At 43.1% G+C, this 12,115-nt stretch overlaps 1 protein-coding gene across 1 annotated transcript in view; it reads right to left on the bottom strand.

Annotated features, from left to right (window-relative positions):
• The window catches only part of myt1lb (myelin transcription factor 1-like, b), a 53,697-nt gene that overhangs the window by 24,938 nt on the left and 16,644 nt on the right, over positions 1 to 12,115 (bottom strand). Inside the window, exons 3-4 of the mRNA XM_084569172.1 lie at positions 7,770 to 8,242; positions 3,762 to 4,934 (exon numbers count right to left, since the gene is read on the bottom strand). Of these exons, the coding sequence (XP_084425298.1) occupies positions 3,762 to 4,934; positions 7,770 to 8,242 (1,646 nt within the window). The remainder of the gene's footprint in view (positions 1 to 3,761; positions 4,935 to 7,769; positions 8,243 to 12,115) is intronic.

The following is a 12,115-nucleotide window of genomic DNA, read 5'->3' as shown; positions in this document are numbered from 1 at the left end:
AATAATGCAATTTCTACATGAATCATGTAGACTAGATTGGGAGCCAGTTCTCCCAGCCACAAAATTTTAGTTGGGGGAATTTCACCTTAGGGTCGCAGAGTTTGGAATTTTTTTTTCCCGACCAATTAAATTGTTGGGGGACTGTAGAAGAGTAGTTGAAATGTAGTCATAAAAGTCATCTCAGGGACAACGAGCTGATTTTGTTTAAAGCAAAATGGCTGCCGTGTGTTGTAAATATTGCGTCTGTTGTAGAGAGCGACATAACTTGACAAGATAGTTACTTTAAAGGATTTGAGAGTCACCAGTCTACCTTTTAACTGTTGATCGCCTCTCCCTGCATAATTTAAAATATCAATTTTTTTTGTATTTCTCTCAAAAAGACCCAAGAATTGAAAATAACAGTGCTCTATTTAGAGACACACTTCAATCGAGTGAAATGAAACCGATTTCCAAAAAAATGTGGGAGATGAGCAACATTTTACTACACAAAAAACATGAGTATGTAAATGTTTTCCAACCCCGAAAGTAAAAACTATTCTAGTGGACACGCAACGTTAAATGAATCTTCTGAAGCAGTTACTGCATTATAGTTGTGTATAGTTGTTCTATGTGAGCATGAGTTTGGAATTAAGATATTCACGGAAATTACGCAGGATAGTTTATCAGTTGTATTACTGCAGAACAAAGGAAAATGCAAACCACTAACCTCTCAATAGCTGAGAATAACGCCTGTACCATTGTGTGGCCTGTAGTCACACAAAGAAGGCGACAGCTGTAGTGTAGCGACAGCCAAAGTACTCAAAAGACAAAAATGTGTCCAAAATGTCACTGAGGACTAAAGTCTTTTTATTGTTGATTAAAACTAGCATAAACTTATAGCCATTTTCTAAAAACTGAAATCAAAACTAAATCTAAATATTTATGTCTAGTAAGATCTCTGTAAATGAAATCCAAACATAAGTTTAAGAAGGTTTAGTATATAAATGCACAATGTACATTTGTATTTGTATTATAATAATTAATTTGGAAAATGTGCTTTCATAAAAACATGTCCTAGATTGACTGTCAGTAATTTCCTGTATCTTCAGTAGTTTTTCATTAATGTTTTGGTAAAGGGCCTCTGGCTTCATGAGTGGTCAACACATTTAAAATCAAATCAATTTCCTTGACTATTCAAACTAAACACATCTGAAGTTATGTGGATTTCTTTTTATTTACAGATCATTATTTCTTACTGCATGTGTTTGAAGAAGCAGAAGGAAGACAGACAAGGACAAAGATTTAATAATTGGATTACTCGCAGATCTTTTGAACATGAAGTTAGTTTACTCTCATGAAACTGTTGTGAAATATTACAACTTTTTTGTCAGTGACCTTCAGCACAAAGTTTCAAGCTTCCAGCTAAGATTAAATAAAATTGTATCACGCTTTTCTTTATTGAGACCACTCCACATGGCAGTTTGTTGAGCTGAGTATGACGATGAAGGTCCAAACACACTTTCAGACACACGCAGACACACATGCGCACGCACCGGATGAGATTGTCTTTCTCTCTCCCAAACCTGGCTCTCCTGTTTCTTCCAAACCCAGATCAGATATGGTTACCACCAAAAAGCAGCGATGCCATGCTGTGCCAACTGGCACTGTTTCTGGAAATGCAACCGTTCACCTTTAAAATAGTTTCCTCTCAAACAAGGTCAAGGATTCTTCTTACTGTAAGTATTCAACTGCACCTTGGCATCATCATTTGAAATGAAAATTCTAGCTTATAATATATTTTCATAGCAGAGTTTCGGGAGGTCACAGATGTATCAGATGGTGTATTCAGTTTGACTGAAACGTTTATCAGGAGATAGTATCAGGGCTGGGCAAAGGCTATAATCTTACACCACAGACAGATAGACAGACAGACAACTGATTAAAGTTTCAAAGGTCTGTGTAACTTAGTAGTTCCAAATAAGGCTCTTACTGAAAAACCAAAATAACCCCATAGGTTGTGAAGAGCAAAGAGACCAGGGTTGTGAAGAGGAATGAGTGAAGAGGAAAAGAGGGTTAAAAAAAGGACAAAACTGAGATTTGGCGTAGGATACACCTACCCATGCATTTACAACTGAGTCACCAAATGAAATCCCACGTCTCATTCATCAGAAAAAACACCTCATTATCCTCTGTGGCTGTCATCCATCTATGTCACGTTAGGGGCATATGAGTTTGGTACAATATTGCTATGTCATGTCTGGCTCTTCTGTCTGGCACCAGTGCAATAAAGGCAGGGAAATTTCATATTGATAAGAAACTCGGTCTGAATGTAAAATATGGCTTTTTTATAATAGCTGCTTTTCAGGCTTATTATTACATTGACCGTTAATGTTTGAACAGTATGTTGGAAACAAGTCTCCATTTCCAAACACATGAATGCATGTGCATACAGACATGATGCCTGCGCGGTTTGCCTGCCACACTTCTATTGCAGAAAGTGCAGGCAGCCAAGTGGAAGGCATATTAGAAAGCAGGGAATATTGATTGTGGCTAAGGACGGTCTATGCTTTGCATAGCAAATGGCCTCCATTACCATACCATCTCTGGATAATTAATGTGCAGTCAGTGGGCCTGTCGTTCGTTATCGGTCATTCTGATACTGTTCAATTTTCATCTCGACCTCATGCTTCTCTTAGGGAGCAAGGCTGTTCTCTGAACCCCCCTTGGCCCCTCCCCTGCCATGCTCTGATTTATAAATCACACACAAGAACCCTGGTCAACGAGTGTCTGCTGCTATCTTGCCTGAGGAAAGATGTTATCGTGATGCAACTGTCTTTCGTCCTCTCATTATTCCAACATTAGCCAGACACAGAGGCCATGGAAGGCTCTTGAAATTAGCATTTGTGTGGCATTTAAGTCGCAATATAAACCTGCTGTGAGTTGTGTGGCATTTAAGGTGTAATATCATCCTGCTGTGAATTAGCATGCTCGTATTTGTTGCTCTCGTCTCATATTGTCCTTATGGGAGAAAATTATTTAACCTAGTTAAGTCTGAATATTGTTGCAGTAAAGGATATGATGAGAAGAATAATTAAGAGTTAAAAAAAGGAGTTCGCAATCAGGCCACTGTGAATGCCAGTGGAATTTTCCAAGTACACCCAATACACTGTACAATGAGTACCACTAATGGACTACTATAGACGTTGTAATATATGATTAGCTAGATTTGTTTATTTGTCTTTCTGGGGAATTAATAAGTATCAGTCTGCGTAGTAGGTCATAGGTATCAAATGTAAAAGCTTCCTTGTTCCTTCAAAATGCATCCGAGGCAGAAGGCCTTTATTTTGTAGTTTTCTTCTCCCAAGTGCTTGCGCAGGTTTAAAAATAGGCAGCTTTACCCCAAGCTGCATCACAGGGATGAGATTTGCGGCCCTAACAGGCCGTGCAGATTGCCATTACTTATGCCTGACAAGCCTACCCTCTGATGTTTCCATGCTGGCCTATTTTAACAACATAAGCTGCTGCTGCCGCTCCCGCTGCTACCGAGATGCGAATTTCCAAATTGGCTGAAAAAGCTTGTCCTGGGGTTATAGTGAGGTTCCCAGAATGCATGTGGGTTGTCTAGTCTCCAGTACATGATAGATAAAATACACAGCCAAACATTGGCAGACAAACATTTTACCTGAGCATGTGAAATAAGCTAAACATGTCTACACTGATATGGTTTCCAATGGAATCTTGGTGTGTATCTGAGTGTGTCCATATTTGAAAGCACCACTCACCTTTATGGTAGAAAGGCTTCTTCATACCATCAGGGAGTCGGGCTTTACGCTCAACACCGTAGCCATGCCGCGGGCCATGGTCTTCATGGGTGTACCTCACGCCATCTCTTCTGGCGGCCTCCGCTGCCATTTTATCCCTCATTGCCTTGGCGCGTTCTGACTCTAGTGCAATGGCCTTCTCTAACAAGGACAGATTACCCTTTGTCATGTCAAATACTTCTTCCGATCGATCTGACGTCACAGATGCCGTGTCCTCATCAAAGTCCCGGTGGCTGGAGTGATATCGGTCTTCCTGTGCACAACTGGAGAAGGCCTTGGAGCGTGGGCTCAGCTGCTCCTCGAGCTTCATGAGATTGTCCATGTCAGAATAGTTCCTATCAAGTGTCCGCCTGTCGTCTTGGCTATCATGGAAATTCACATAGCCATGATGCTGAGGCTGTTGATTGGGATCCCCGCATGAGAAATGATTTTGCTGGGGCATACCAGTTCGGTCACTGGGCTTTGTTTCACTTAGTTTCCGAGCCAGGTCAAAGCATTGGTTTCGTAGGCACTCCAGACTGCTTAAACACACTTCCTCATCACTGTTTTCCATTTGTCCATTACTCGTGGTCTTAACTTGTCCATTACTACCATTGTGAGCATTTCCCCCAATGTGGGTACAGTCAGTCTGGCCCCCGTTTCCATCCTCATACTCTTGTCCATCTAAATTGTCAGACAAAACTGCACCATGACCCTGTGCCAGCAGTTTAAGGGAGTCCACAGTCTCCCGAACTACATCGCTGTCAACGTCCAAACTCAGATCGCCCCTTTGTGTTTCATCCCCATCCCCCTCCTCTTCTTCCTCCTCTTCATCTTCCTCTTCCTCCTCTTCCTCGTCCTCCTCTTCGTCATCCTCCTCCTCTTCCTCCTCCTCTTCCTCCTCCTCCTCCTCCTCTTCATCCTCAGCACTGTTAGAGGAGTTGCTGTTCATCTCTGATTCTGTCATGGCACGGTTGGCTGCATCTTCTGCGATCTTGCCCAGATTGAGGAGAGACTTGGCCACAAGTTCATCGTAGTTTTCATACTCATCATTGTTATTGTCATCCTTCTCCGTTGTCGGGCCAGATTTGGCATTGTTGCCGCCACCTCCACCATCGCCCTCGCCCTCCTCGCCAGTGCTCATCTGATCGTCCTCTGTTGGAGAGAAAGAACAAATGCCTTGTAATTTCATTTCCGACATTCTATTTTACTGGTAAATCAGATTTCTAGGCTTGGTCCATCTAAATTGGATAAGGAACTCTTTGCTTCCCCTAATAATTTACTTTGAGAGTCTTAACAGCAGCTTGTGTTCTGAATTGTGAATCAGCACAGGAAGTTAAATATAGTGGTTTGGGAAAGTTCCAGAGAAAGATGCTCTGCTAAATAAGAAGCTATGAAACATGGCACTATATGGTAAGTCTTATTTTTACCCTGATTCCCTGGATTTCTTTAGACAAAGATATTCATAGGTCATATGATTAATAATATCACTGAAGGATTCTGTAAATAGCTGCAAATGGGATGACATTGTATTAATTGTTTGGCACTGTACAATCAAAATACTGTGAGAAAATCTTTGAATTAGAGAGAACATTTTTACAGAACAGTCTAAAACATGACAGAAAATACGGTGTTCCATCTGTAACACGATGAACCCCAGTCAGTAGCTATTCATCGTTTGCTAGTAAAGTTCTTTTTTCATTCAATCATCAGTATCTTTAGAATCCCTTTCAGTGCCTAATTGATTCTGACAGACTGCAAAAGGTTACTGAACCTCTTCTGTCAGTAATTTCAAGCACTCACTCCTGGAGCACTTCCAATCTATCCTTTCACATTTCCGCCCTGAGCCGCCAAGAGCACATCACTCACATTGGCGTCACATTTGCCACTTACATTCCTGCAGAGAAAATTAACCCAAAGCCCCCACCACCCCCCCATCCTCACACACACACAGATAATGAATGAGAGTTCTCCTCACTTTTGGTAAGAACAAGCAAATCACAAAAAAATAAAAAGTTACAACACATAATTGTTATTAAAAGGAATATTAGTTACCACTAGGTTGAAAGACTTATGTGTAATCACAACATACACAATGTTATGATTTTGACTTCTTACAAACACTCATGCTGTCTTGTGCACACACACACACACTTACCCGCACGCCAATCTAATGAGAGCAGCACGATATTGGTGCTTGGTGGGTAAGGGCTTTAGAGCGGGAAGAGGGAACAGTCACGAATGACCGGGCACATATTTTGACAGTAGAAGGCCCTTTTACAGCAACCTCCTGCACCAGGGGTTTAATTTTTGATGGTATGAAACATAGCACAGGAAAGCAATTTGAAGAGCAATCAAGGTACACAAAAGGGACATGGAAGCGAAACAGATTAAGGAGAGAACAGAGTGACCGTCCTGGCCTGAAGTGCCGTTGGACTAACTACAGAGATGTACACGCTACAGAGAAACACATGGAGATTGGAATTTGCCCATTGTCCATTCAGTATTGCTGTATTGGGGTGAATGGGCACCGTGGTAATGATGCACATTGAAAAGCTTTTCTGCTTTTCTTACGGAAACTGTTGAAATACGGTAAACACTATAATGATTATGGAGATCAACGATGACAAAGATTTGCAGTTTATACCAGCAGTAACACAGGCAGCATACTGTGACATACACAGTACTTATCAAAAATCCATGGTAATCAGCTACTACCCACAGAAAGAGAGACTGTTGACAGGCTGAAGAGACAGTGGCAACAGTCCACTGTCTCAATGTTGGGGATAAGACCTCGGCTGTGGGCTCTAATGAACAGCAGTCTGTAGAGATGCTTTCACATGTCTGCAAGAAAATAAGAGCATGGCTACTGAGATGCCACATCAACACTTTGGGTGGGTAGAGCTACGCGCCAAACAGGGTTAACACACTCCTCTCGCAGAGTCTCACTCTTAATTGGACTTGAAGGCACTGTCAGGTCCAATCGTGATGCGGGGGTGCAAAGCAGAATCTGCTGAAGAGAAACCTGCCAGATCTGGTGTTGGGCACGTCCGGGGAGGGGGGGTGGGGGGTAACATATGGGGCAGGAGTTTCTCAAATCCCAAAACTAGGTGTTTTTTTTGGATCGTATCTTAAGGAAAGGCATAATTAAACTAATGCTTTGGCCGGTATCAGAAGGCAGGATTTTGAATTTGTCAAGAAACCCATAACGTGCGGTCTTTTAACACTATAAATACCAGTTTGTTAGTAGTCTTTCTGTAGTTTACAAAATAATAATGGTTGTAGCTTTAGTAATTTAGAGATTCATTTTTTTTAGACTCTGTGCTGAATAGTTTGGTTTCAGCCATGTTAAAATTCAAGTGTGACTGTCTCAATTTAAATCATCAGATTGGAAATAGAAACCACAGATATGCTTACGTTCTTTGCACCTGGCACCATGACAAACTCCTCACATGTGTGAGCGTACGTGGCAGTTAATCTGATTCTGAGGTCGATGACTGTCTGGTTTACATGAAGCTACGTCCACAAGCCAGGGAGTTTGTCCTAGCACAACAACAAGGTGAAAACAGCTAACTTGGCTTTGTCTGTAAAAAAAACACACCTACGGCACTTCTAGGTTCTTTAATTATCATGTAAAATCTTGTTTGGCCAATCTGTAATTGTTGTTGCAGCAACAATTTGTGATTAAGGAAGTTTTTCTATTTCTTGGCTCAGCTGCAAAGGAAGAAGAAACTTGCGACGGGAAAGAAATTATACAGCACATAAAGCACATAACCACAATAAAGTAATGAATTGTTGTTTTTACTATTCCATGTATGCACACATGAACTAGGTCATATTTGTTTGAGCTTTATGGCTACTGATTTTTGGTTTTGTTACTTTCAAGTGAATATCTTAAAATGTCAGACTTATCTTTACTTCTACACATTTGTTCTGCTTTTTAAACACCTAGGTTATTTACATGTTTTACAATATGATAAGTACTCTCACCTTGCCCTTGATTCTGCTCTTCTTCTTCTTCTTCTCCTTCTTCATAGTCCACCTCCTCTACTGCTTCCTCTTCCACCTCTTCTGCCTCCTCCACCCTCTCTTCATCACCCTCTTCTTCCTCTTCTTGCTCCACCTCTACCTCCTCTTCTTCTTCCTCTTCCTCTTCCCCCTCTCCGTCTCCTCTCTCCACCTCCCCGTCCTCGTGCTCCATTTGTTCTACATTGTAGTCCATGTAGCCTTCCACCTCCTCCTCTTCTTCCTCTACTTCTCCCTCCTCCTCCTCTTCCTCCTCTACAGCTCCTTCCTCCTCTTCTTCCTCCCGGTCGTCCATGTCCTCAGTTCCATCTGTCTCGTAGCACTCCTCCATCGTGGAGTTGTCCATGTCATCAAGGTAGGTGCTCCGCTTGGGGGATGTTTCCAGGGTTTGTCTGTCTAGACTCTTTCTCTTCTTGGCCAGAGGGCAGCCGTACACACTGCAGAGGAAAGATAAAAGGGCAGCTGTTAGCCATTAGCTATTAGCAGCAGCTGTCCATAAACGCAAATGCTTATTTGTACCCAGGCCTCTGTGTTAAAGTAATGCAGTTTACAAGCTATATCTGTGAGGAAAACAATGCAAACAGAAGCACGGGAACAAGGACCACTTACTGCAAGGAAAATATCCAACTTTCCTTAACAAAATTAATTAGATGTGTTCTCATTAGCGATTGAACAATTATAATAAAATGGTCCATTTCATCTAGAAAACTGTTACAAAGGAATCAAATCTCTGTCTTTGAAGGAAACAAAGCAGAGAGAGTTTATTTTCACATTAATTTATATTCAGGTAACATCAATTTGTTCTTCAGGCAAAAGAAAATCACTGGGCAAGTCCCGCAAACACTTTGTTCCAGACTGATATGCCCTTGTTCTGAAGTGAATCGAGTGCAGCAAAACACAACTGCTTGTCTGGAATTGACTGTAAGGGGGAAAAGACAACCTGTGGCCTGATTAATTGAATCTTGCCAAGGCACCTCGGGTTTTAATGTATTCTTTGGCTCCCCAAGGCAGCAGGGGGACAGATCCTAATCTGATAATCTGATAATCTGTGTATTTGCTCAGGTTATTGATCACAGGGTCTTAATCCATTTGATTCATCAAACCTCAGAGAGGCCCAGACTGCTAGCTGCCCCCCCAGTGGAAGCTGCACGTGTGTAATTTTATCTGCAGGTCGTATGTTTCTGAGTGGATGTACGTGTATTGTGGCTGTGTGTACACGTTTGGCACCTCTGAACAAAAGCACAGACACAGTCAGAATTATGATGAGTTCCACTGAGTGTTTTGGCCATCAAATAAACCCCCTGTCCAGGCTGGAGTGTAAGAGAGCTAAACACGCTTTGGGCATGTTCACTCAGCTGTGAAATATCCCTGGCTCCTATTTTTACAACCTCTGGATGTTTCCCCGGCTCTGCACTACTTAGAGTAAGACCTGATGTGAATGAATGGTGCAAGACTGTGTGCCACTGTGAGCTGCTTTTGTGGTGGAGCAGCTATGGGAAAAACTCATCACAGTTGTTAGGTGCTGTCTGGTGATCTTAGATACCCGTTTTTGTTTCCTCCTTTTAATGTCAGTGTGCACCACCGTACAATATCCTATCCATCCTCCCCTCTCCTGCTCTCCATTTCTCCTCACGTCCATCAGTCAGTCAGGGTCCAGTCGGCTGGCAGGCTCAATCTCGCCCAGCCCAGGGATTCCTTAATGGTCTGACCCCCTGCACCTCCCACAACCAGGGGCCTCATTTCATTAATCTAAGCCCACATGGAAACTCATTCCCTGCCTGACAACCTCTCCCCCAGGGCAGTGAGAGGGTATGCGGGACAGTGAGGGAGGGGGTTGGGGGCTGCGGCACAGTGATCAATAGTGCTTGTGACCAAACATCTCAAAAGCACATTAAAATGCCACTCATCCTGGCCTCTCTGTTCCAGGGCCCTCTCCAAATAAATCAAGGGCCGGTCCCAGCAGGTTAGTGCCTGCCAAGGCAGGCGGGCTGGCAGGAGAGGAGGATAGGTGAGTGGGTGGAAGGAGGGGAGCATGGATGGAAAGAGGAAGATTGAGAAGCGGTGTGAACGGGAGACAACAGTCCTCACCCCACCTCTCTTTCTCTGTCTTGTGGACCTGTATGGCAGCCATAAGCCAGCATTTGCTGTCAAGAGTTGAGCCACTGCAAAGCTCCGTGGCTGACAAGTATTAATGCGACTACACCTGAATCACTCATGAAAAAAAAAAAGGTTGTTCAATTGCTATAATTGCTTCGCAACATCAGCTAATGGATAGCAAATAATAAATGCTGGGTTGTGTGTTTTTCATTGTATTTTTAAAAGGAGTCAAGTACACTTCATTATTTTGGGTCAGGATTGTACAAACAAAGATGCCTTTTGGCAGACAGTGAACATGCTCTAAAAACTAACTATGCTGAAAGTTTCACCTGCAGTGGAGGATATTTAAAAGCATCTGCTCGCCCAAAGCAACTACCGAGCATCTTATGTTAATGGCTTTTAATCACGCCGGTGTTGAGAAGAATTGCATGCAGAACAACTTGGGTCTCATGTGTCCTCTCGTCCCTGAGCTGTCAGGCCGTTGTGACACCGCGGAAGGTGTGTTTGCCCTGACGCTCCTAAGCCACACGATGACTAAGCCACAGGAAGCCTCCGCAGCTTGGCCATCCCACGTTCCCTGGCTCTGTCGCTGCGTGACCTTGGCTACAGCATTCGTCATCACAGGCACCGCATCCCACTCGCTTCACTTGGCAATTAAAATTCCACATATAATTAGGTGGCATTCAAATTGAAAAGGGAAGGAATTCTGCAGGCATTGTGGGGAGAAGGAAGGAGAAAACACTGGATCATTCTAAGTTTCCCATTGCTTTGTCCCCTCCCCTGGTAGAATCACAAAATCCTCCGAGAAGAGTGTGCAGTCTGAGAGGTAGCAATCAAAGAAGAAAAGAGCTTCAGATCACAAAAAAAGGCCACTTCATATTTTATGGAGTGGGCATCCTCGGCATTATAAGATGGAGCAAATTTTATTACAGTTTGAACAAGTGACCCTTAAATGCAGAAAAAAAAAAAAACTTCTGGAAACGTTATACAGAGAAGGCCTCGATTCAGGAGAATTAATGTGAGGACGGGGGGGAGGAGCGGCAGGAGAAGGAGAGCTCCGTTTTGGCTAATTTTGGGCGACAGTTGAGCGACTGCTAGAATGCGACAGCGTACCACGGTGCCTTTATTGGCAGTCATATTAGCGGCTGTTCGCAGCAGGGGCAAAAGCTTTAGCCAGTCATTAGCATCACACACTATTTGTCTCCCTGACATAAGGATGAGGCTGCTGTTGCCTCTTCCTGCTCTCACTGCTGCTTTTTGCTTGACTCCTTTCCTCTTCGTCATCCACTCATATCAGCTCACATTCTCTGTTCTTCTTCTTTGTTTTAACCCATCGTAATTTCCTTCCATGCATCCACTTTCTCCACCTACTGTATATTTTACAGTATATATTTCTCTCTACATTTCCATTACTTATTCTTTCCACCTTTTTTCAACATTTTCCATTTTTCCCCTTAACTTCAGTTCATTGTAGCCTCTCTTCCTCTTTCCACAGAGCAGACCAGAGATGGAGGGAATGCACCACCTCTGACTGTGCTCCCTATCCAGCAGGAGGATCTATAGACACGTGTGGCAGAGCCCTGTCTCCATGGTGATACCCTCCTGAAATCCATGAGGGATTCGCCATCCTCACACTCAGTCAGTGAGGAAAAATGAGAGAGAAAGGCAGACGGGGAGAGAAAATGAGAGGTGGAGAGAGAAATTAGAGGCTATAGGAGCAAGACAGATGGGAGAATGTATGTTTTTGTGCATGTTTGCATATGTGTGCATACCTCCGGTGTGTGCACGAAACTGGGAAATATAAGGTGGAAGAGTTGCCAAGAAAAGGAGTAGAGTTTTTGTGTGTGAGCGCGTGTGTGTGTGTGTGAAATAGGAGAGAGGATCATTTCAGAGCTGTCAAGCTTCTCCCGCTAGCAGGGGAGAACAAAAGACAGTGTCTTGGTGCAGGAGGCTCAGCACATGGCAGACGCTGCAATTTGGGGCGTTTTCTGGCGGCTCAGGCTCCAGCTTGTGCGTATCAGCTGCTGTGGTCCATTCATACACTAAAAGACACACACTCACACACTGTCAGACTGTCCTAAAACTCATAAAATATCACTTCATAGCTGTGGTCTTGAAATAATCCTCACTCTCGGTGAACCTGATATGATATGGCGTGTGTAAGTGAATGTATATTCGCTGCAATTACATGTCCACTTGGATTTATACATTTA

This window comes from Chelon labrosus (genome assembly GCF_963514085.1).
Source record: "Chelon labrosus genome assembly, chromosome: 20".
NCBI lineage: Eukaryota > Metazoa > Chordata > Actinopteri > Mugiliformes > Mugilidae > Chelon > Chelon labrosus.
Note: the sequence above shows the minus strand (reverse complement) of the source record. Positions and strands in the feature narration are given on the sequence as shown.